Below are 24854 nucleotides of genomic sequence, written 5' to 3' on the forward strand. Positions count from 1 at the left end.
ACTCTCCTATGCACTTACCCGTGCAAAGCGAAAGTGAAACAGTGTTTGGACCTAAGCACAAATCAATACCGCTGACAACACTTAGTTCTTGAAAATAATCGATAAATTCGATGATATGTATTCTGAAGCATTGTTTCAAGAAAACTTATTTATTGATACCAAACAAATAGTAAGATTTTAAATTGTACGAACAGTTTAGATATTTTTTAAAGTCATATGTATTCCTACGCTAGAGTTCAATGTAGTCTCGTTCAACCAGACGCTTGGCTGTCTCCGTTAGTATCCGACAAAACAGAGTCTCTCTTGCTTGTCGGAGATAAATGGAGACAGCCGAGCGTTTAGTTGAACAAGACAAGAGTTCGATCTTGCATGGATCCATACAATTTCTCAGAAATATTTCGATTACTGATACTACTTGCCATGAAAAGTCACATATCGTTGATTTTAAATAAATGATAAACGATAAAATCAACTCCCGTCAGTACTTCAGTACTTTGATTATTGATATGTAATTCCTGCCCTCTTCCTTTCAGTGTGCCGTTCTTCAAGCTGATCGTCCCCACCGTGGACACGGTCCGCTACCAGTATCTAGTGACTGCCCTCGTCCGATCCTTCAATCCGGTGATGGTGGTCGGTCCCGTGGGAACCGGGAAAACCTCCATGGTGGAGAACACACTGACCAAGTTGGACCCCAAAGTCTACAGCTTCCTGACCGTCAACATGTCTGCTCAGGTACGTCAACATGTCTGCTCAGGTACGTCAACATGTCTGCTCAGGTATGTCAGCATGTCCGCACTAGTACATTAACATGTCTGCTCAGGTATGTATAAAATGTCTGCTCAGGTATGTCAGCATGTCCTATCAGGTAATTGTCAACATGTCAGGTACGTCAAAATGTACTGTCATGTAATGCAAAATATCTGCTCAGGAATGTCAAAATATCTGCTCTGGTAAGTCAAATGTTTGCTTAGGTACGTAAAATGTTCGCTTAGGTATGTGCCTGTACAGTTGCATGTCAGGTGGTTAATCACAAAATGATGTAAGTGGGATAAGATTTAAACAGATGAGCCAGAAAATAGTCCCTTTTGAAATTTTCTTGTAGCAGTGGGTTGAATTGATGTGATTATAGAAGCAGAGAATAAACTGTGGTATTCTCTGTTGTAGACTTCCTCCAACAATGTACAGGACATCATAGAGAGCCGTGTGGAGAAGAGAACCAAGGGTGTGTACGTCCCGATCGGGGGTAAGAAGCTCCTGACCTTCATGGACGACTTCAACATGCCGGCCAAGGACACGTTCGGCTCGCAGCCGCCTCTGGAACTGATGAAGCTGTGGCTGGACTACGGCTTCTGGTACGACCGCGAGAAACAGACTCAGAAGTACATCAAGGTCAGTGGACTTGTATCTTCTCTTGAACTAAACATCAATGTAGAACCTGATTACCAATACCCTCTATACAGTCTCCCACCCAATTATATCAATTTCTGCGAATGATAGAATAATTATATTTAATTTTTTCTACTGTTTTGGTGTTTGTAGGACATGTTCCTGTTGGCGGGTATGGGACCACCCGGTGGTGGCAGAATGGTCATCTCCAGACGACTACAGAGCCGCTTCAACCTCATCAACATGACCTTCCCACACGTAAGATTCTTCTTATTAATTTTACTACCATCAAACGTGTATCACATCCAAAATGTGCAAGGTATTAAATGCTCAATTATGTTGTGTGTAAGGTTTGGTTTGAAAATCTTACAGTTTTATAAACAAGATCTTTTATTCTCTGTGCGTGTATTAGTGATCAAATTACAGGAATCCCAGATCAGGTATAACATATCTCCTATTCTACTATTGTAGGAGTCACAAATCAAGCGTATCTTCAGCAGCGTGATACACCAATAGTTTATTCTCTCTGTTTATGTCTAACTATATGTGTGTATTATCTCTCTATAATTGTTTCTATGTGTATAACAGGAGTCCCAGATCAAGCGAATCTTCGGCAGCATGATCAACCAGAAGCTTCAGGACTTTGAAGAAGAGGTGAAGCCGATCGGAGACATCATGACTCAGGCCACCATCGAGATGTACGAGGCGGTCGTCCAGAAGTTCCTGCCAACACCCACCAAGATACACTACCTCTTCAACCTCAGGGACATCTCCAAGGTACCCTTAATAGGCCTCCATCTGTGTTTTTGTGATTTCACAATAACTTTTATTGTGAGGGTTTGTGAATGAGAGATTTAAATTTTATTTTGCAGATATTCCAAGGTTTACTGAGAGCTCACAAAGACTTCCACGATACAAAGCACGCCATGACTCGACTCTGGATCCATGAATGCTTCAGGTAATTGTGCACCCAATACACAGACCCCCCTTACAGCCAAGGTTTAGTCTTTATAGCTTCCACTAATGCTCAAGAAAAGTGCTGACCATAGACCCATTTTGTACTGATAAACTTTAACAAACGTAGCACCATCAACATCACCATTCCCCCCCCCCCCCCTAAAAATAAGTTTTTGTGCATGGTAACTATATCTTCATTGAAATATAAGTGATATTTGTGGCAGGGTTTGAATTAAACTGTGATAGAGGGCAAAGCTTGCTCTGAATATGTTAATTATATTAGATAACAAAAGTTGAGTTACACAACCAAAAACTGAACTGTGCATGTATATTATCAGGCAAGGAAATGACCTGGCAAGGATTATGGTAGAAAACATGAATCTGTAGATGATGTTTTTGAGTGTGGGTTGTGTTTATTCTCAGGGTGTTTTCTGACCGTCTGGTCGAGGAGAAAGACACAGAGACGTTTATCAACATCATGACAGAGAAGCTGGGAACTCTGTTTGATCAGACGTACCACAACATCTGTCCCAACAAACAGCCACCCATATTTGGTAAGTAATCAACGTACTGAGAGTACTGACAAACTATCTACCACAACATCAGTCCCAACAAACAGCCACCTATAGTTGGTGAGTAATCAACGTACTGAAAGTACTGACAAACTATCTACCACAACATCTGTCCCAACAAACAGCCACCCATATTTGGTGAGTAATCAACGTACTGAGAGTACTGACAAACTATCAACCACAACATCTGTCCCAACAAACAGCCACCCATATTTGGTAAGTAATCAACGTACTGAGAGTACTGACAAACTATCTACCACAACATCTGTCCCAACAAACAGCCACCCATATTTGGTGGGTAATCAATGTACTGAAAGTACTGACAAACTATCTACCACAACATCTGTCCCAACACTCAGCCACCTATATTTGGTGGGTAATCAACGTACTGAAAGTACTGACAAACTATCTACCACAACATCTGTCCCAACAAACAGCCACCCATATTTGGTGAGTAATCAACGTACTGAGAGTACTGACAAACTATCAACCACAACATCTGTCCCAACAAACAGCCGCCCATATTTGGTGAGTAATCAACGTACTGAGAGTACTGACAAACTATCAACCACAACATCTGTCCCAACAAATGATGAGTAATCAACGTACTGAGAGTACTGAAAAACCACAACATCTGTTCTAAAGAGCAGCTCCCTATTTTGCGAGTATTCAAGGTACTGAGAGTACTGACAAACACTTTCTAAAATAACATGTCCAAACACTTTTATAAAGAAGTTATAATGTTTTCTGTACACAGGTGACTACATGAACCCTGACAACGTGTACGAGGACATTCAGGACATCAGCCAGCTGAAAAAGCAGATGACGGACTTCCTGGAGGAGTACAACAGTACCCCGGGGGTCATCAACATGGACCTCGTACTCTTCAGGGACGCCATCGAACACGGTACGCGCCCATCTCAGTAACTTACTTAATGACATATTCAGGAGGCTATAAACAATATTTTAACCAAAAAATCTGCATTCCAACTTTAATAATGTTGAATGGAAGCTATAAAATATTTTGAGAAGCTTTGTAAAATGAAAGGAATTTGATCCAGAAGATTTGCAATGATTTTGTTTGATGGTTTTATTGTTTAATTATGGTAAACTTATAATAAATGATGACTCTTTGAATAAGGAGTACAATTAAGTACAAAATGATTGACACTTATTCTAATACTAACAAAGAATAGCTTACCTCTTCTGCTTGTAATGTATTTCTTGAGGTCTTTTCAACACATTGTCGAATGATTTGATTTGTTGTCTCTATTAGTGTCCAAGATTGTCCGAGTGATCAGACAGCCCCGGGGGAACATGTTGCTGATCGGTATTGGAGGCAGTGGACGTCAGAGTTTGACCCGACTCTCTGCCTACATCTGTGAATACACAACCTTCCAGATCGAGGTCACCAAACACTACCGCAAAAACGAGTTCAGAGACGGTGAGTATTTAGAACACCAAAACTAACGCAAAAATGAGTTCAGAGATGGTGAGTATTTAGAACACCAAAACTACCGCAAAAACGAGTTCAGAGACGGTGAGTATTTAGAACACCAAAACTACCGCAAAAACGAGTTCAGAGGCGGTGAGTATTTAGAACACCAAAACTACCGCAAAAACAAGTTCAGAGACGGTGATTATTGAGAACAGAGATCACAGCCACAAACAAAATTTCCAGAGATGATAAGTTTCATGGTTACTTGAACTTAACCAGCAAAAACAAATTCAGAGAGGGTATATATCATAGTAAACAAATAATAGCATTTAGTTGTTGATGTCACAGATCCACCATTATTTGTGGTTGTAGATCTAAAGCGGTTGTACTGGCAGGCAGGCGTAGACAACAAGACATCCGTGTTCATCTTCAATGACACCCAGGTCGTAGAGGAAGGGTTCCTTGAGGACATCAACAACGTCCTAAGCAGTGGGGAGGTTCCCAACCTGTACAAGCCAGACGAGTTTGAGGAGGTATTATACACACCACTGTGTGGGTCTCGCATAGGCACAGCTGTGTTGGGTCCTACATAGGCACTGCCATATGGGTATCACATAGGCACCACCTGTGTGGGTTCCCCATAGGCACCACCTGTATGGTTCCCCTTTAGGCACCATTGTGTGGTTCCACTCTAGGCACCACTGTGTAGGTCCCACATAAGCACCACCTGTGTGGGTCTCACCGCTTCATAAGACACTAACCTACCATTTCTAATGATTCAGTTGGAAACATGTTTAACAACATTAATTATGATAAACAACCAACACAATAATTTCTTATGTGCGATACTTATCTGAAGGAAATTGTCTCTTAAGTTTATTGATTGATTAATTAATAAATTAATTTACTCTCACTAAAGATATAAAAAATTGTTAAACATGGTAGGTTTAGTGTCTTCTTGTATTGAACACACACAAGGAGACTCAGAATCACTGGTCCCACACTCAGAATGTTTAATTTATTACAGCGAATTACAGAATACCGGTAGAGTTTTCAATAGCTTGTTGGATTGCTCAATAGGGTATTCAATTTGGTCAGCAAGGTATCTCATCAGGTTTAAATCTAGGTCCTGTGGTTACTCAAGGGTAGATTGTTATTTTGCTCTCAACCCATTCATTTTACACAAAGAAAACCTCTAGAACACTCTCTCCTATTGTTAGCTATTCTATTCATAGACTTTTAAAAAGAATGTTCACCTGGACAGCACTGGACTCTATAGAGCATCAATTCTGCTTGGAGTAATTTGAATTTTGTTTTTCAAAAAATGTAATTCAAAAGGCAGTTCTGAAGAAACAAACAAAAGAGAAAAGCATAACTTTAAAAAGGAGATATTTTTCCCTGCAAAAAATCATTAAACATTTTGGTTCCCTGATTCCTGGTGCATCTTATGCATCTTACAGCACTAATAGTTATTTTTTGTGCTGACTGCTTAAGTAGTTCAGACTTTAATAGCAGTAATGTAGGATAACAGAGAGAAACAAAAAGGCCCAAAACGTGCAAATGTTAACCAGATTAATTCACTCTATTGCTGTCATACCTGAGTAATCACATGACCTAGATTTGAACCTAATGTGATACCTTGCTGACCAAATTGAATACCCTATTGATCAATCTAGCAAGCTATTGAAAACTCTACCGGTATTCTGTAATTTGCTGTAATATTAACTCATCAAAAGACTGAAAATATATATCAAATTGCAAAAAATTTGATTTGATTCAATTTATCATTCAGCAATAATTTATTATATTGATTCAAGTTAATATTAAAACCCCCCCAGAAAAAATTGGATTGATGGCTTTTTATGTTTTAATGCACATGTGTTGTGAAGCAATTAATAGCTGTGTTTTGATATGCAGAGATTGACATTTGAACTGTTTGTTAATCAGTGTTAATTGATGGAGAATGATTAATCTATTGACACAGTAGTTTAGCGTGTACATCTATTTACTCGGATTTGATTGGTGGTCAGGTGGACAAGTCTGATCACCGACGGATACTGTAAACTTGTTTATTTCCACAAATTGATAGTATTACGCAGAAAAAAAATGCAAAAACTTAAAGTGGTGAATGTAAATTCTCTTAAAAGTAATGTCAAGCTGATTTGACTGCAAATGAATATTTTGGGTAAAATGTTTTTTTATCCATGAATTTTGAGTTAATTATTGCGTAGATCGGCGTGGAAATATCCCCATTTACAGTATCCATGTGTGACACTGTGGTTGTTGTGGCATTGTGTAGTGCAGAAACCAATAATACACGGACCAAATTTCTTTCTCTTTGCTCAGGCACTTTGTACAATGGTACAGCGTTATTGTAATGTAAATAAAGAACTTGTGTTTTAATTTAAATTTATTGAAGATGTAATTTTTCAGATAAAATATAATGAAAGAGTTTTACTTTCTACAAAGAAAAAAAATCATTTAAATTAATTAAAATGAAGGAAAGACACATTATTTTAAATGAATTTTGTAATTAAGTTTGGATAAATATGCACTAACACATTAATTTAAAAGCAAAGAGAAAGTAAGCAGCCTGACAATGATATACTATGAGCAACCACATGATGTACAATGTTTAGCAGTGAGTAGCCAGACACATAGCAGGTCTGGCTATAGAGACTTGCTATCAATCATTTTATCTTGTGCATCTTGTGTTTGACAATCCCAGGTGCGAAATGCTCTGAGTGACATCGCAAAGAAAGAAGGAGTAGACGACAGCCCTCAGAGCATCTTTGCATACTTGATCGAGCGAGTGCGAGCCAATATGCACATTGTGCTGTGTATGAGTCCAGTGGGAGAGCCCTTCAGGTGAGCTGAGAACCTCACGTATACTTTTTCAAAATACCTTTTATAGAGAGTAAACAAAATATGTTAACGCAATATAAGTTTAAATCTACTGCTAGTTTATATGCACAAAAATAACAAACAAAACAACAAAAGGGTATGACTAAATTTTAATTTGGGAAAGGGTAATAGCTCATTTTTTTTTCCTTTTTCATTTTTAAAATGAAAAAAAAAACCCACACGTATTCCTTTTTCAATAAAATTAATTATTGTGTCAGCATTCCTTGATATATTTGAGGCAGCTTGAATCTTGGAATCTAGACATTGAATTTATTGGGATCGATATCTTGGGAAGTAATATCTTAGTTTAACAGCTATTATATCTACCTTTGATCTCTCCAGGAACCGTATCCGTATGTACCCGGCGTTTGTGAACTGTACGACCATTGACTGGTTCAGTGAGTGGCCGGCCGACGCCCTTCTGGAGGTGGCAGACAAGTACCTGAGTGAGATCTCTCTGGGGTCAGAGGAGGAGGTAATGCTTAGTGACAAGTTTCTCTCGGGGGTCAGATGAGGGGTTAAATCTAACGACCCCAAAATAAGATCTTGCCAAAATCTTCTATTTGGAGTCAAAGGAAAGAGTAAAGTAATTGTCAAGGTCTCGGCCTCACTGTGCAATAAGATCATGCTAATCTGAGGGTGAGGTTATGTCTCCCCCAAAACAAGATCCTGCCAGGATGTCAATATTCTATCAGCATATTATCCTTTTATCAATACCGCATAGAAGAGAGACTAGTTTTTAACTTTTATACTAATATTGATGACAACTTTTTTTCATTACCAAAAATACTCTTAAATCTATATTTCTGTTTCTATTATTTACAATGCTTTAGAAATGCATTTCTAAATAAATGATCAATTGAAATTTGAGAGTCGTCCGTGGAGTTATAAGCAAGATACATGGCTGACAATTCGTTGTCATGTAAACAATTAGGCTCGTGCCCTGTTTTTGTTTACATAGGTTCAATATACCAGTAAAAAATCTTTTTCAACCTGATTTGTCCATCTTTTTATTTATTTTAAGCATAATTAAAGAGTTTCTAACGTTTAACACATTCATTTTAGGTCTACAACTGGAATTTTCAACTTTAACATTTAAAATATAAACAAACGCTTTGTTTACATAGCAAAGAATTTCAAGCTCTGTAACTTGCTTATAACTCAACGAATAACACTCAAATTTTGGTTGCCTATTGAAAATGTCTTACTGAAGCATTGCAAATATTAAAATCGGAAAGAACAAAAATGACCAAAATCGTGACCATGCCCCTTTGATATAAAAAATTAATCAGTTAATGATGTGTTTTATCCTACAAAATATTTCATATACATAATAAAAAACTGGACTAATCGAGAGTTCTTTCAATTTCAGGACAAACTGAAGCCATCGTTAGCCAAGATGTTCTCTGTGATGCACAAGTCTGTATCGGAGTACTCCAAGAGGATGTTGGCGGAGCTCCGCAGACATAACTACGTCACTCCAACCAACTATCTGGAACTGGTGTCTGGATACAAGAAGTATACAATTTATTCTCTTGTCATAAATCTCATATTGAATTTGTTAAACATGTGTGCAATTGTGAAGTAATTGGCATAATGTAGTGAAACTGTAAATTTCCAGTGGTCAGAGTATTTCCAGTGACAGGGATCAGTAGACGTGAAGTATATTTTGTTATGATGTGATTTCTTAGACTGCTGTTTGACAAGAAGAACGAGTTGGGAGGAGCAGCCGACAAACTGAGGAACGGTCTGAGTAAGATAGACGACACGAGACAGAAAGTTGAGAAGATGTCGATCGAGCTGGAGGACGCGAAGACGAAGGTGGCCCAGTTCCAGAAGCAGTGTGACGAGTACCTGGTGATCATTGTACAGCAGAAACGAGAGGCCGACGAACAACAGAAGGTAATGGGGGCTAAATAACTGTCGGGTGTCATAGTGTAGATTTTGAAGAAAAAGGCTTCAACATTCAAAGAAAGAAATTTAAATTAACTAGTAAATCAATACATTCATAAATATTCACGTCAGTAATTTCCTCTCTGCATTTATTGTGGAGGCACCTCTCCACCAAAAAATGACTAATATGTGAACAATATGATTATAAGTAGGAAATACAAAAAGAATAAATAAGTCCCTCTTAAAGATTATGTCAACAACTTGATAAACAAATCTTTTGATTTTGTCAACAACTTAATAAACAAGTCTTTTGAATTTGTCTTTCAGTCTGTGGCTCAGAAGGGAGAAAGGATTGCAGAGGAAGAGACCAAGTGTCAACACATGGCCGATCTGGCTCAGCACGATCTGGACGAAGCCCTGCCCGCTCTACAGGAAGCCATTGCTGTAAGGAACAGTCTCTGCTTTGACTTGTTTAGTTTAAGTGAATTGCTCTTTTCTGAGGTGAACAGAGAGGTTATATAAGCAATGTGTTGTTCAATTTTCCAGGCTCTAGAGCATGCAAGGAACAGTCTTTGTGTTAATTATACCTTTTAACTTCTCTCTTTCTCTGAAGTGTATTAAGATCACTTACTCTAGTGAATAAAGAACTGAATCAATAATGTTTTCAGGCTCTTGAGTCATTGAACAAGAAGGACATGACAGAGATTAAGTCGTACGGACGTCCGCCCTTGCTGGTAGAGAAGGTGATGGAGGCCGTGATGATTTTGAGGGGCAGCGAGCCGACCTGGGCTGAGGCCAAGAGACAGCTCGGTCAGTACTCTACAAAGCTATACACAAATAATTCTATACAATAAAATAATATATTCCTATGTATAGGGAAGCAAAAAGACAGCTTGGTCAGTGAATGAATTAACTCACAGCCCCCAAAATGCTTGTAATACAATGATTGTAATGTATAGAAAGGCCAAGAGACAGTGCTCAAACATTTTCGTTACAAAGCCGGATTAAACAGTTTACCTTAGATAGATTTTTTCTGTCAGTTATTGAACTCTATTCAGTAAACGTCTTTCTTAACCTAATGAACAACTTGAGGTGTTGTTATTTCAATAAATGTTGTCCTATCCTTCTCTATTTTCTTTCCCTCATGTGACCTATCTCCAGCCAATAGAATTCTTCGTACCATACGGAGATTGATGAAACAGATTTTAATATCCAGTTTATTCAAAAAGTTGCAATGATTGAATTTCTTTTTTATAATTAAACAGGAGAGTCTACCTTCATCAAGCAGTTGATGAACTTTGACAAGGACAACATTTCGGACCGTGTCCTAAAGAAGATCGGGAGTTACTGCTCCCAGTCAGACTTCCAGCCGGACATCATTGGGCGCGTGTCCGGGGCCGCTAAGTCACTGTGTATGTGGGTCAGGGCCATGGAGGTGTATGGACGCGTTTACAGAGTAGTGGAGCCCAAGAAACAGAGACTGAACGCCGCCATGTCACAGCTCAAGGAGAAACAGGACGCACTGGCCGACGCTAAAGCCAAGCTCGCTGAGGTAAAGTGAAAGTGTGTGTCAGATGTATGGTTAATGTTGTCATAGAAACAGGAAGATAGAGTATTGCTGGAGATTTAGAATGACTATTATTTCGTACTATTCAAAATTGCATGGCATGCATTTGGCTGAACCGACTATGTCAAATCTATATTAAAGGAATTTAAATTATTAACAGGTTGAAGCCAAGATGGCTGAGTTGAAGCAGCAGTATGACGAGAAGCTCGCTCAGAAGGAGGAGCTCAAGAGGAAGGCTGAGTACACTGAGCTCATGTTGGAACGAGCCACCAAACTCATGTCTGGACTCGCGGGCGAGAAGGAGCGCTGGCAGGAGACTGTCAAGGTAATGCCACTAGTAGTCTGTCTACCATTCTGTCTACCACTGCCTACCGTTTTGTCTACCACTTGTAGTCTGTTTACCACTCTATCTACCATTTAGTCTACCATGGTCTTCCATTTTTGTCTACTACTCCTACTTCGTCTACCATTCTGTGTACCACTGTATACCACTCTATCTACTGGTGGATCTAGTACCATTATTTACCACTGTTTCCACCAATGTAACGACTGATCTGTGACTAACTATATGTATCAGTTTATCAATCAATCTACCAGTCTATCTATCTATCATTGTATCAACTGGTCTGTGACTAACTATATGTATCAGTTTATCAATCAATCTACCAGTCTATCTATCTACCATTGTATCAACTGGTCTGTGACTAACTATATGTATCAGTTTATCAATCAATCTACCAGTCTATCTATCTACCATTGTATTACCTGGTCTGTTACTAACTATATGTATCAGTTTATCAATCAATCTACCAGTCTATCTATCTACCATTGTATCAACTGGTCTGTTACTAACTATATGTATCAGTTTATCAATCAATCTACGAGTCTATCTATCTACCATTGTATTACCTGGTCTGTGACTAACTATATGTATCAGTTTATCAATCAATCTACCAGTCTATCTATCTACCATTGTATTAACTGGTCTGTGACTAACTATATGTATCAGTTTATCAATCAATGTACCAGTCTATCTATCTACCATTGTATCAACTGGTCTGTGACTAACTATATGTATTAGTTTATCAATCAATCTACCAGTCTATCTATCTACCATTGTATCAACTGGTCTGTCTTACTATGTACCCCTGCCTTCTCTAAGCTTTTGTCATTTGTAGGTTTGATATGCAGAAGGTTATGTTGATATATTTTGTACCTTAACTAATCTGGAATTTGTATAACTCTTCAGGATCTGGAGGAGAGAATGGGCTACCTCTCTGGAGACTGCCTAATGGCCGCTGCCTTCATGTCCTACATGGGGCCCTTCTTGTCCAACTACAGAGACGAACTGGTCCAGAAGAAATGGATTGAGGAGGTACTGTGTGAAAATTGTAAACAGTGAATTCAAGATCTAGATGAAGCTGATTGGAGGACATTTTTGTAAACAGTTAACAAAATTTGATTAAAAATTTTGTTTTAAGTGTTTATTGATGATAATTGTTTTCATATGAAGGTTGCAATTCGACGCGACCCATTGAACTTTGAGGCAGGTGTTACCTGGTTTTGTTTGTTTACTTGAACCTGCTAGTCCTATATTTTGCATTTTACAATGATAGAATTGTAATTGACAGGTTCGTAAGCTGGGAATTCCCTGTGCACCAAACTTCAATTTCTGTGAGTTCATGGCCAAGCCGACCCAGGTCAGGGACTGGAACATCCAGGGGTTGCCTAGCGATGCCTTCTCCACGGAGAATGGAGTCATCGTGACCTCATCTAATCGGTGGCCCCTGATGGTGGACCCTCAAGGTCAGGCCATCAAGTGGATCAAGAACATGGAGGCCTCACGAGTAAGTCAGCTCTCTCTCTCTGTAAGCATGTATTGTCAACATTTAATCAGTATATGAAATATTCCTGGACAGGTATACTTTTGTAAATCATGACATTTCTGTGTTTACTTTCAATTTGTTTTCTTTTTCATTATGATTATTAACACTCTTCACAATGATTACATGACTAGTGTAAACAACTTTGTTTACAATTGCATATTATCTATTATAACATTCTGATTTTAGTCTTTGGTCTGTTCACCTGATCATAATATTCAACTTTTCATTCAATAACTAATTTCTTTGATCCATTGTGCTGATGACTTGCTATTCTGTGTCTGTCTAGGGCCTCAAAGTGATAGACTTGCAGCAGTCGGATTACATGAGGACTCTGGAGTCCGCCATCCAGTTTGGTCTGCCAGTCGTCTTGCAGAACGTACAGGAAAAGCTGGATCCTTCCCTGGATCCAGTGCTGAACAAGTCACTGATGAGAATAGGTAGGGAACTCAAAACTTATCAAACAAGTCTCTGATGAGAATAAGTAGGGACCTTAATAACTAATAAAACATGTCTCTGATGAAAATAAGTTGGGACCTCAATAACTGATAAAACAGGTCTCTGATGAGATTAGGTAGTGACCTCAATGACTTATCACACAAGTCTCTGATGAGATTAGGTAGGGACCTCAATAACTAGTTAAACATGTCACTGATGAAAATAGGTAGGGACCCAAAAACCTTATTAAACCAGTCACTAACAAGTCTCTGCTGAAAATAGGTAGAGCCTCCTTATACAAGTCACTGTATAGAAGATACTGGATAGGGACCTAAGAAACTCATCAAACAAGTCACTGATAAGAAAAGGTATGAAACTCAAATACTTATCAAACAAGTCACTGATGAAAATAGGTAGGGACCTCCTTATGCAAATCACTGAATAGAACAGATGCGAGACAGGGACTTCAAAAACTTATCAAACAAGTTACTGATGAGAATAGGTAGGGAACTCAATAACTAGTTAAACAAGTCTGATGAAAATAAGTAGAAATCTCCTTATACAAGTCACTGGATAGAAAAGATACGAACCTCCTTGTACAAGTCTCTGATAAGTAGGGACCTCCTTAGCTTACTCAAGTCACTGATGGAAATAGATAGGGACCCCCTCAAACCAGTCAGTGGTGAACAAAGGTTAGGACCTTCCTATACAAGTCACATAGGAATAGGTAGGGACCTCATACAAGTTAGTGGTGAATAAAGGTTAGGACCTTCCTATACAAGTCACAGAGGAATAGGTAGGGACATCATACAAGTTAGTGTGAATAAAGGTTAGGACCTTCCAATACAAGTCACATAGGAATAGGTAGGGACCTCATACAAGTCAGTGGTGAATAAAGGTTGAGATCTCCATAACTTATACAAGTGTCTGATGAGTATTTGAAGGGACTTTTTGAACTTAATCAAATTACTGATTAAAATAAGTAGGGACCTCATTGTAGAAGTCACAGAATAGGTTGGAACCTCCATGAACAAGTCATTGATGAGTAAATACTTTGACCTCCCTATTCGAGTCACTGATGAAGATGGGTAAGGACCTCCCAATATGAGTCACTGATAAAATAGTTAGGAACCTCCTTATATGAATCACTGGTCAAAATAATTAGAGACCTCAATAGTTTAGAAGGTTATGCTGTACTTAAGGCACTAAAACAGATTTAAACTGTTAAGATGAGAATTTTCCTACCATTGGAGCTATATTTCTATGCTATTTGAACTTTTTTCTGAGTTGAGAATTTGTTTGTTTGTTTGTTTGTAGGTGGAGCTTACATGATAAAGCTTGGAGACAAAGAGATTGAGTACAACCCAGAGTTCCGATTCTACATCACCACTAAGCTGAGTAACCCCCACTACACGCCCGAGATCTCCACCAAGTCCACCATTGTCAACTTTGCTGTCAAAGAGCAAGGTACGGTCTCTGTCTGTGTATTTAATATCTAGATGGTGTAATATTGTCTGTGTTTGATTGATTTACAATAAGGAATATAGAAGGTTTAATGTAATATTGTCTGTGTTTTTATTGATTTACAGTAAGGAATATAGATGGTGTAATGTAATATTGTCTGTGTTTTGATTGATTTACAATAAGGAATATAGATGGTGTAATATTGTCTGTGTTTGATTGATTGTACAATAAGGAATATAGATGGTGTAATGTAATATTGTCTGTGTTTGATTGATTGTACAATAAGGAATATAGATGGTGTAATATTGTCTGTGTTTGATTGATTGTACAATAAGGAATATAGATGGTGTAATATTGTCTGTGTTTGATTGATTGTACAATAAGGAATATAGATGGTATAAAGTACTGCATCTCCTTATAGGTCTGGAGGCCCAACTGTTGGGAATCGTGGTCAGGAAGGAACGTCCGGATTTGGAGGAACAGAAGGACAGCCTGGTCCGGAGCATCGCGGCCGGGAAAAAGAAACTTGTCGAGTTAGAGGACGAGATTCTCAGGTCTGTGTCTTTGTCTATATCTACAGATCTTTATATATGATATGTTGTATCTAGTATTAAATGTACATGAAAAAATGACTTACGAAGCTAGAGGATGAGATTCTTAGGTCTGTCCAAGGGGTAGCACCGTCAGAATCATAACTGATATCTGTGGATAAAATCTTGTACCACTAAGGGATCTCATTTTTTTGTCAGGATCAGCTCTACTCTAATCTTGTGTCTGCAATAAAGGCACAATATTTATTCAAACTATGGTATCATAATGATTTTAAAGAATTGAATAGTAAATTAACATTAACATCTCCACCCCCCCCCCCCCCCCCTTGTAAAATAATACAAGACAAACTTCAATTAATTATTAGTATTTGACATCCACTGATTCTGATTGTAGGCTGCTGAATGAGACCAAGGGCTCACTGCTGGACGATGAACAGCTGGTCAACACACTGCAGACGTCCAAGATTACCTCACAGGAAGTGATGGAGCAGCTACAGATCTCCGAGACGACCGAGGTCAAGATTGACGCTGCCAGAGAGGTGAGTGACACGGACATTATTATCCATGAGATAAAGTGTACATAATTTATCCACGAGATAAAGTGTACATAATTTATCCATGAGATAAAGTGTACATAATTTATCCACGAGATAAAGTGTACATAATTTATCCATGAGATAAAGTGTACATAATTTATCCATGAGATAATGTGTACATAATTTATCCATGAGATAAAGTGTACATAATTTATCCATGAGATAAAGTGTACATAATTTATCCATGAGATAAAGTGTACATAATTTATCCATGAGATAAAGTGTACTCAGTGATTTTATGCACTGAAAATTGGATTTTATAAGATGCTTGATGAGAAAAAAATCTGTACATTTCTAATTGTCTTTAGATGTAGTTTCAAATTAATTTAATAGAGATTCTATTTTCTGCCTGCAGGGCTACAGACCGTCTGCTCAGAGAGCCTCCATCTTGTTCTTTGTCCTGAATGACATGGGCCGCATAGATCCCATGTACCAGTTCTCTCTGGATGCCTACATAGAACTGTTCATCATGTCCATTGAGAAGAGTCAGAGGAGTTCTAAACTGGAGGAGAGAATTCAGAACCTGAATGAGTACCACACCTACGCTGTTTACAGGTAACACTACATGTCTCTACCCATGATGCTATGTTTCTTTTCCCATGATGCCATGTTTGTCTACCCATCATGTCATGTTTCTCTTCCCATCATGTCATGTTACTGTACCCATCATGCCATGTTTCACTACCCATCATGCAATGTTTCACTACCCATCATGCCGTGTTTTTCTGATTATTAGTTATGTTTCTTTACACATCAAGTCACACTTCTTTTACCCATCGTGCCTAATGCTTTACTTTAAGTTTTTTCCCATGGAAGCTTTTTTTATATAATAGCTTATTTGATTTGCTATCTGTCAATGATGGTGCCAAATTTTAGAATTAGTCTTAAAAAGTGACAAATATTTTTTGGTACGTTTATTGTTACAACAAAATTTAAGATATATTTTCCTATTTATTGCTTCATAATGAATTAGAATTTCAAAAAAACATTGGACATTAAATTGTGATAATTGTGTGATGTATATAGGTACACCTGTCGCGGTCTGTTTGAGCGACACAAGCTGCTCTTCTCCTTCCAAATGTGCGCCAAGATCCTGGAGGCAGCCAGCAAAATCAACATGGACGAGTACAACTTCTTCCTGCGTGGAGGAGTGGTCAGTATCTAAGAGTATTATTAAAAAATGTGTTTGTTGTAAAATAATTTTGGGAACTTCAAGAGAAATTTTCGTGGGTTCAGTATTAAGCATTTTGGTCATATGATGTTAATGCAGTGTTTCAAGGTCACTGTTTGACCCCGACCTCTGACTCTGTCCCCAGGTACTGGACCGTGAGAACCAGATGGACAACCCGTGCTCGGGATGGCTGGGAGACGTGGCCTGGGACAACATCACAGAGCTGGAGAAGCTGACCAACTTCCACGGCATCATCACCTCCTTCGAGCAGTACCCCCGTGACTGGAACATCTGGTACACGGCGGCCCAGCCAGAGACCGCCCCCCTACCAGGTCTGTACTATTTGTAGTCACTGTTAGAATTGGTAGATACTGGTTCTATATAAAATAGTTACTGTAACAGCCTTATACAGGGATGACATTTGAAAAGCAATTTATATTCTCTGCATAAGCAGTTTACAAGGCATATACGAAAACTTTAAGTTGTATATGATATATCTTGCATAAGTGTGAGATATCAATAATCCTTGCACCTGGAAGTAAGAATATTATTATAGTACAAGTGGCACTGTGATCCTCTAGATTCAATTTCTAGATATGGAAGAGAAATTAAGGCTCTCCTCTATGAATGTTTATTAAGTAACAGGTGATGTAATTAGTCTCTTTACCTCTGTCTTTAATCACAGGTGAATGGGACAATGCGTGTAACGAGCTACAGAGGATGTTACTGGTCCGTTCCCTGCGTCCTGACCGAGTCTCCTTCTGTGCCACCTCCTTCATCATCAACAACCTGGGGTCAAAGTTTACAGAGCCACCTGTCCTTGACATGCAGCAGGTGGTGGAGGACTCCACAACTAGGACACCCCTTATATTTGTCCTGTCCCCAGGAGTGGTCAGTATTTGTCCTGGGCTGTAGGATATTCTTGTAACAAAGTGTTACATTGAAAGTATAAGGGATTTTACAATATTAACAATTCTATACTCAATAACCTGGTTATTTCTTTGTATTTGTACAGGACCCTACAAGTTCCCTGATCCAGCTGTCTGAGTCCAGTGGGATGGCCCAGAGGTTCTATTCCCTCTCCCTGGGGCAAGGACAGGCTCCCATAGCAACCAGGATGATCAAACAGGGCGTGAGAGAGGTAGGACCATTTTGTGTGTCATTTTTCCAAAACCTTTTTGGGTCGCAACATCTGGGTCATTTTGGCCATCTGTCATATGACTGTTAGTTCAATATGGGATACTGTTTCACTTGTCTGATTGTTTCAGGGTAACTGGGTGTTCCTGGCCAACTGTCATCTGTCGCTGAGTTGGATGCCCCAGCTGGACAAGTTGGTGGAGCAGCTACAGGTGGAGGACCCCCACCCAGAGTTCCGCCTGTGGCTCAGTAGCAGCCCCCACCCTGACTTCCCCATCTCCATCCTACAGACCGGAATCAAAATGACCACAGAACCACCAAAGGTAAAACAATCAAAAGTCTTGGGTGGGGAGGGGCAATAAATAGAGATGATTACAGAACCACCAAATGTAAAGCAATCAAAACTCTAAAGAGGGGAGGGGCAATACAATTTTAATAAAGATGATTGCAAAACCACAAAAGGTAAAGCAATCAAAAGTTTAGGAAGGGGGGGGGGGCAAACAAAAACCACTGATGGTAGGGCAATGAAAAGTCTTGGGGAAGACTGTCAATCAAAATTGATCAGGCAAGAAAGATTAGTGGGTGTGTGATAATTTCTCGGCAAGCTGATCTAAGTCTAAATATTTGTCTTACAAAAATTTTCATAGTTGGATAGACAAATAATGAATGTTGGCTTAAAAATACAATTATAATGTATGCCATGTACAAAAATTATAAAAAATCAAGTAAATGTTTTTGTTACAGGGACTGAAGGCCAACATGAAGCGTCTGTACAACCTGATCACGGAGCCTCAGTTCCAGCGCTGCACCAAACAGGACAAGTACAGGAAGCTGCTCTTCTCGCTCTGCTTCTTCCACTCTGTGCTGCTCGAGCGACGTAAGTTCCTGATGCTTGGATGGAACATCGCCTACGAGTTCAACGATTCAGACTTTGAGGTATAGAAAAGGGACCACTTTTCTGAATTGTTTTATAATTCCAAATATTTTCTTGTCTCTGTACTTGTTGCCATTTTTGTTGGATTTGACAAAATTAACAAAGGTCCTATACTAACTACTGATTGTTGACAATATTCCCCAGGTATCGGAGAGCATTCTGAGTATTTACCTGGACGAGTATGAGGAAACCCCATGGGAGGCCCTGAAATACCTGATTGCTGGAATCAGCTACGGTGGTCACGTCACGGATGACTGGGATCGGCGACTGTTGATGACTTACGTCTCTGATTTGTTCCAAGACCAAGTCCTCAGTGTACCTTTCTACAAGTAGGTTATATCTACTTTAAGACTGCTCTGATACTAGTATTAATGGATCTTTATCTCTGTATGTTAATTCTTGATAAATATTTTCGCTTTTTGTATGATATAATAAGATGAAGATAGATTTCAATTTTATTTAGTTAATATTAAGATTTTTGATGGAACAGGACTAAAAATTAAAAGAATTTTCCCAGTGTTACTTCTTAAAAAAAAGAGGTAAAACTGTTGAATAATTTAAGGATTTCTTAAGTAATATATAATTAAACCAAAGTACTGGTAAAAAGTCATTTATTTGTTTTATTTTTCTTTATCCAGAGTGTCCTCTGTGCCGACGTACTACGTGCCCAAGGACGGCCCCCTGTCCTCCTACAAGGAGTATGTCAGCATGCTGCCCAATGTGGACCCCCCAGAGGCGTTCGGTCAGCACCCTAATGCGGACATCCAGTCCCAGATCCAGGAGACCAGGATGTTGTTCAACACGCTGCTGTCCCTAGAGCCCCAGATCTCTGCTGCCAGCGGGGGCGAGAGTCGCGAGGACAAGGTCAGGTTTAGATTTGAGGAAAAATGCAAGGATAAGGCCATTCTCAGACTCTAACCTACACAATATATATTAAATCAGTGACACTGTTTGACATGTATTTCTGATTGCTTCCTATGTATTACTACAGGTTCTAGATCTAGCAGCCAACATCTTCAAACAGATCCCAGAGAACATCGACTACGACAACACGGCTAAAATCCTGTCTGTCGATCCGTCACCATTGAATGTGGTGCTGCTTCAAGAGGTGGGTGTTACACATGTGACATCTGTCTGTCTGTCCATCTGTTTCTTTTGATATCTTACTGTCTCTCTAGCTCCATTGCTCTCTCTTTCACTTTCTCTGTATCTCTCTCTCTTTCTCCTTATTGCTGTGAGTAAACTAACTGACTGCTCAGATTTAATAGAACAATGCCCTGATTGAGGAGATTCTCTCTCAATCCTAAATCTATAACTGACTCTGTTTAATAGATATATACTTATATAGTGATAAAATGCCCTGATGGAGATATTCTCTCTCTCTCTCTCTCTCTCTCTCTCTCAGTAAGTTAACTGACTGTGACTTTGTTTTATATACAGATACAGCGGTACAATGCCCTGATGGAGGAGATTCGTCGCTCGCTGACCGACCTGGAGAAAGGTATCCAGGGTCTGGTGGTGATGACTGTGGAACTGGAGAACATATTCCAGTGTATCTTTGATGGCAATGTCCCCCCGTCCTGGTTAAGGGTACGTCTCTCTACAACATTCAATGTTACATTTACACTGTCAAACAGTTCAAAGTGTGTCAATTATAAAGAATTCTTTTATGTTGAATAGAATAATTCCCAGGTTTGTCAGTTAATACCCCTCCCCCCTTCCCCATTTTATTGTTTGTAGGCATACATGTACCAGTACCCCTTACAGACGACCCTGTTTGTTAGGTTTTTAGCCTTCCATAATTTCATTTTTTGTAGACGCAGCCCTCACAATCAACAGTGAGTCCCTATTTGTCCCATATTTGATGTATTATCACATGTTTTGTAGGCGTACCCCTCACTGAAGCCCCTGGCCGCCTGGACCAGAGACCTGGTACAGAGAGTGGAGCAGTTTGAGAAGTGGGCCCTGACCGCCCACCCCCCAACCATCTTCTGGATGTCTGGGTTCACATTCCCCACGGGATTCCTGACTGCTGTCCTTCAGACCTCTGCTCGTGTGAACAGTGTAAGTTGTACATTTCTATGTCACTGTTGTAGGAATCAATGAAATCTACGGTAAGTTTTAAATAATTTTTATAAATAACATAATCTGATTATTCATTTGTCATTGTGTGTTTTATAGGTATCCGTGGACTCGTTGTCGTGGGAATTCAGTGTGATGACGGTGGATGACTCCAACATTACCGGACCACCCAAGGTAACCCCCAATGTTTATATATATAGCATTAATTTAATTTAATTTTGTACATTTACAGTATTCATTATATCACAGGAGTCGGCGATTTTATCAATTTGTTGTAAATAAATGAGAAACAAGCAAAATCCTACCAGTGAGCTTAGCGAGCGAAGCGACAGGATGGCAACGAGTTTTCTAGAATTTCTTTATTTCGCTATCTAACTGATATTGAACACCAGACATCAACTCCGTGGTGTTATTTTATCAATCCCTCGCATTTATTTCCCTAAAATTATCCTTTAAAATTATTTTAAATCCATTTCTGCACATCTCGATCTTAAACAGCGGCCATTGCCAATTTCGTGTGACGTCACACTCAGAGTCGAAAATATTTCATTCATAAAATTGAAAGATGCGTTATTTAGACAAAAATAATTAAGTGCATTGATGCTTTCGTTTTAAAATAATCAAATAAACAGTAAGATAATTCAAAATTTTACCTTATACTATGTTAAATCCAACATTCTTGTTTGAAAAGTAAGGGAAGTAATCCAGTGCAGTGCTTGCCTTTGCGGGGAATTCAAAACAGATATGTAAATCGTTTAGATCGGATGATTTTAAGACACCTAAAATGTCACACAACTTTGGAAAGTCTCTCTGGTAAGTGGATTTCCTTTCTTTTTATCGCACAATAACATATCATGTTAAAACGCATGAGAAAAGAACCAATGTTGACAAGTCCAGTGAGTGTGACGTCACAAGAAATTGGCAATGGCCGCTGTTTAAGATCGAGATGTGCAAAAATGGATTTAAAATGATTTTGAAGGATAATTTTAGGGAAATAAATGCAAGGAATTGATAAAATAACACCACGGAGTTGATGTCTGGTGTTCAATATCAGTTGGATAGCGAAATAAAGAAATTCTAGAAAACTCGTTGCCATCCTGTCGCTTCGCTCGCTACGCTCACGAAGCTCACTGGTAGGATTTTTGCCTGTTTCTCATTTATTTTCCAGAAATTGATAAAATCGCCGACTCCTGTGATTATATGCTGTGCTTACACTACAATTATACAGTATTCGTCATAAAGGGCTTGTTTGACTTTCAGGACGGTGTGTACATCAAAGGCCTGTTCCTGCAGGGAGCGGGTTGGGAGAAGAAGAACTCTATCTTGGTGGAGGCTAACCCCATGCAGCTGGTGTGTCTGATGCCCACCATCCACTTCAAGCCCGTTGAAAACAAGAAGAAAGTCGCTAAAGGTTCGTCTCTCCAATGATTAAATACTGTAAATTCCTTATTTAACGCGAGGAATTAATATTTGCCTAAAATTGCAGGAAACATGAGTCCTCAAATATTACAAAGTCGATGTTATTATTTTTCAAACAGTGTTGAACTACAGGTGTATATGAAATTAAAACAAAAAAATAAGTGTTTGCAATTTAATATTCTCGCAATTTGATGAGAAACAGCAGAATCACGGAATTAAGTACACGCGTACTTGTGTGAAATAAGAAATTGACAGTATGCCAAAATTGATAATACTTGTATCTGTAAAAATCAATCCATATACAGATTGACTATATCAAGCTGTAGAGTCGTAATGACCAATGTTTTTTTGTGTCAACAGGAATGTACATGGCCCCCTGCTACTACTACCCCAACCGTGCGGGAGGCATGGGCAGACCCTCCTTTGTGGTGGCCGTGGAGCTGAAGGCGGGAGAAAAATCACCGGACCACTGGGTCAAGAGGGGAACCGCCCTGCTGATGAGTCTGGACTACTAACTCTGACAATAAAATCTCCCTGTTATGAAATGGAGAGATCTTCCTTTTTGTGAAATATGTCTTCTATTTTTGTGTGGGAGAAATATATCTGAAAACATTGAATCCCTGAAGACTACATACTTCTGTGATCTTTAACTATCTGTGTGTAAAAATTCATCTCCAAGTGATTCTGTGTACATACATGTATAACCCATGTAATGAGATTTCTGTAAAATCCAAGATAGTTTAGAACAATCCAAATACGAATATAATACTATATTGTCAAGACAAGAATCTTTTGTGACATTTGATAGATCTGTGAATTGACTTGTACACCACACACACTCAGCTGAGAAACCAGTGCTCTTATTTTTGTGATATCAATTATAATGACGAATGATTGTGCAAATACTTCTATAATTATTTATATTGGTTTTCTGTGAGTTTGTACACCACACACAGCTGGCAAAGCAGTGCTCTTATTTTTGTGATATCAATTATATTGATAATTGTGCAACTTGTTCTATGAATATTTATAGTTTTTTTTTGTGTGCATAAAACTCACCTCTATGTGTTGTTTCATCTATCATGGTATTAACATTCCATTGTTTTATTTTTGAACATTTATTTATTGAATCTATTAAACTTGTTGAATTATAAAGAATCTCATACTTTTGTTTCATTTTTCTGTAGAAGGTGACAATGTAATGACCTGGTTTCTGACCAATCGTATGATTTATGTGACAGTGTTTCTGACCACATCTGGTGACACTTAGTAACCAATGTTGTATATATGTAACAGGTTGTGAAAAGTCAAGTCTCACCGGGACTCGAACCCAGGGCCTCTGGCATACCGTGCCAGCGCTCTAACCACTGAGATGTAGAGACCCGATTATTGATTGAAAGTCACACACCTGTCAACCCTGTCACATACTCTGGTAGAAATTCGTCCTCGAATTTACGAGTAGAATTCTACGAGTTCGGGAAAAGTTGTGAAACGTGTTCCTAGGGAGTGACCTTGGGAATTGTACCTTGGGCGATATTTGTTACAGATTGTGGAAAGTCAAGTCTCAACTGCGACTCGAACCTCTGGCGTACCGTGCCATATATTTACATCTTTTTTAACAAATAAATGAATTGATCATTAGAAAAATAAAATTAACTACATCATTTTTAATGTACATGTCATAAGTACATTAGATAAAAGAAACAGAAAAATTATGACATATCGTCAATATTTTTGTGTGCATTCCGTGATATTTAGCTCACCGAGCTGAAAGCTCAAGTGAGCTATTCTGATCACATTTTGTCTGTCGTCCGTCTGTCTGTAAACTTTTCACATTTTCAACATCTTCTCAAGAACCACTGGGCCAATTTCAACCAAACTTGGCCCAAAGCATCCTTAGCCTAAGGGGATTCAACGTTGTGAAAATTAAGGACCACGCCTATTTGTAAAGGGAGATAATTAGGAATTTATGAAAATTTTCGAGAAATTTTCAAAAATCTTCTTCGCATGAACCATAAGACCAGGAAAGCTGAAACTTGTGTGAAAGCAACTTCAGGTAGTGTAGATTCAAAGTTGTGAAAATCATGATCCCCCGGGGTAGGGTGGGGCCACAATGGGGGGTCAAAGTTTAACATAGGAATATGTAGAGTAAATCTTTAAAAATCTTCTTCTCAGAAACTAATCAGCCAGGAAAGCTGAAACTTGTGTGGAAGCATCCTCAGGTCGTGTAGATTCAAAGTTGTGAAAATCATGATCAGATAGTTTGTATTATGACTCTATTAAGCTGATTTTATCATACCTATTGTTCCTCAGGTGAGCGATGTGGCCCATGGGCCTCTTGTTCCAGAGCTATGAACTACAATCAATTTCTGTAAGAAATGGAAGGAATCATACTCGGTGGGGGTAAATATATGAGGAGTTATATATTTTCTCTGCAATTTTGCTACCTATATCATATCCAT

General features: G+C 38.8%; 1 protein-coding gene across 1 annotated transcript in view; it reads left to right on the top strand.

The window, feature by feature from the left end:
* Nucleotides 1-23550, top strand: part of LOC117690512 (dynein axonemal heavy chain 2) — a 36176-nt gene extending 12626 nt beyond the window's left edge. Inside the window, 38 exon segments of the mRNA XM_066070096.1 lie at nucleotides 534-732; nucleotides 1165-1389; nucleotides 1540-1644; nucleotides 1975-2163; nucleotides 2259-2344; nucleotides 2767-2897; nucleotides 3673-3822; nucleotides 4192-4359; nucleotides 4726-4886; nucleotides 7082-7221; nucleotides 7600-7732; nucleotides 8630-8775; nucleotides 8949-9159; nucleotides 9478-9594; nucleotides 9819-9960; nucleotides 10416-10702; nucleotides 10878-11042; nucleotides 11967-12092; nucleotides 12349-12564; nucleotides 12890-13040; nucleotides 14356-14505; nucleotides 14924-15056; nucleotides 15448-15592; nucleotides 16005-16204; nucleotides 16676-16802; nucleotides 16966-17152; nucleotides 17506-17711; nucleotides 17836-17961; nucleotides 18089-18280; nucleotides 18702-18893; nucleotides 19036-19220; nucleotides 19530-19755; nucleotides 19883-19999; nucleotides 20332-20481; nucleotides 20779-20955; nucleotides 21073-21147; nucleotides 22234-22384; nucleotides 22753-23550. Of these exon segments, the coding sequence (XP_065926168.1) occupies nucleotides 534-732; nucleotides 1165-1389; nucleotides 1540-1644; nucleotides 1975-2163; nucleotides 2259-2344; nucleotides 2767-2897; nucleotides 3673-3822; nucleotides 4192-4359; nucleotides 4726-4886; nucleotides 7082-7221; nucleotides 7600-7732; nucleotides 8630-8775; nucleotides 8949-9159; nucleotides 9478-9594; nucleotides 9819-9960; nucleotides 10416-10702; nucleotides 10878-11042; nucleotides 11967-12092; nucleotides 12349-12564; nucleotides 12890-13040; nucleotides 14356-14505; nucleotides 14924-15056; nucleotides 15448-15592; nucleotides 16005-16204; nucleotides 16676-16802; nucleotides 16966-17152; nucleotides 17506-17711; nucleotides 17836-17961; nucleotides 18089-18280; nucleotides 18702-18893; nucleotides 19036-19220; nucleotides 19530-19755; nucleotides 19883-19999; nucleotides 20332-20481; nucleotides 20779-20955; nucleotides 21073-21147; nucleotides 22234-22384; nucleotides 22753-22907 (6142 nt within the window). The 3' untranslated portion in view covers nucleotides 22908-23550.
* The last annotated feature ends 1304 nt before the right edge of the window (nucleotides 23551-24854 follow it).

This window comes from Magallana gigas, chromosome 8 (genome assembly GCF_963853765.1).
Source record: "Magallana gigas chromosome 8, xbMagGiga1.1, whole genome shotgun sequence".
Taxonomy (NCBI): Eukaryota; Metazoa; Mollusca; class Bivalvia; order Ostreida; family Ostreidae; genus Magallana; species Magallana gigas.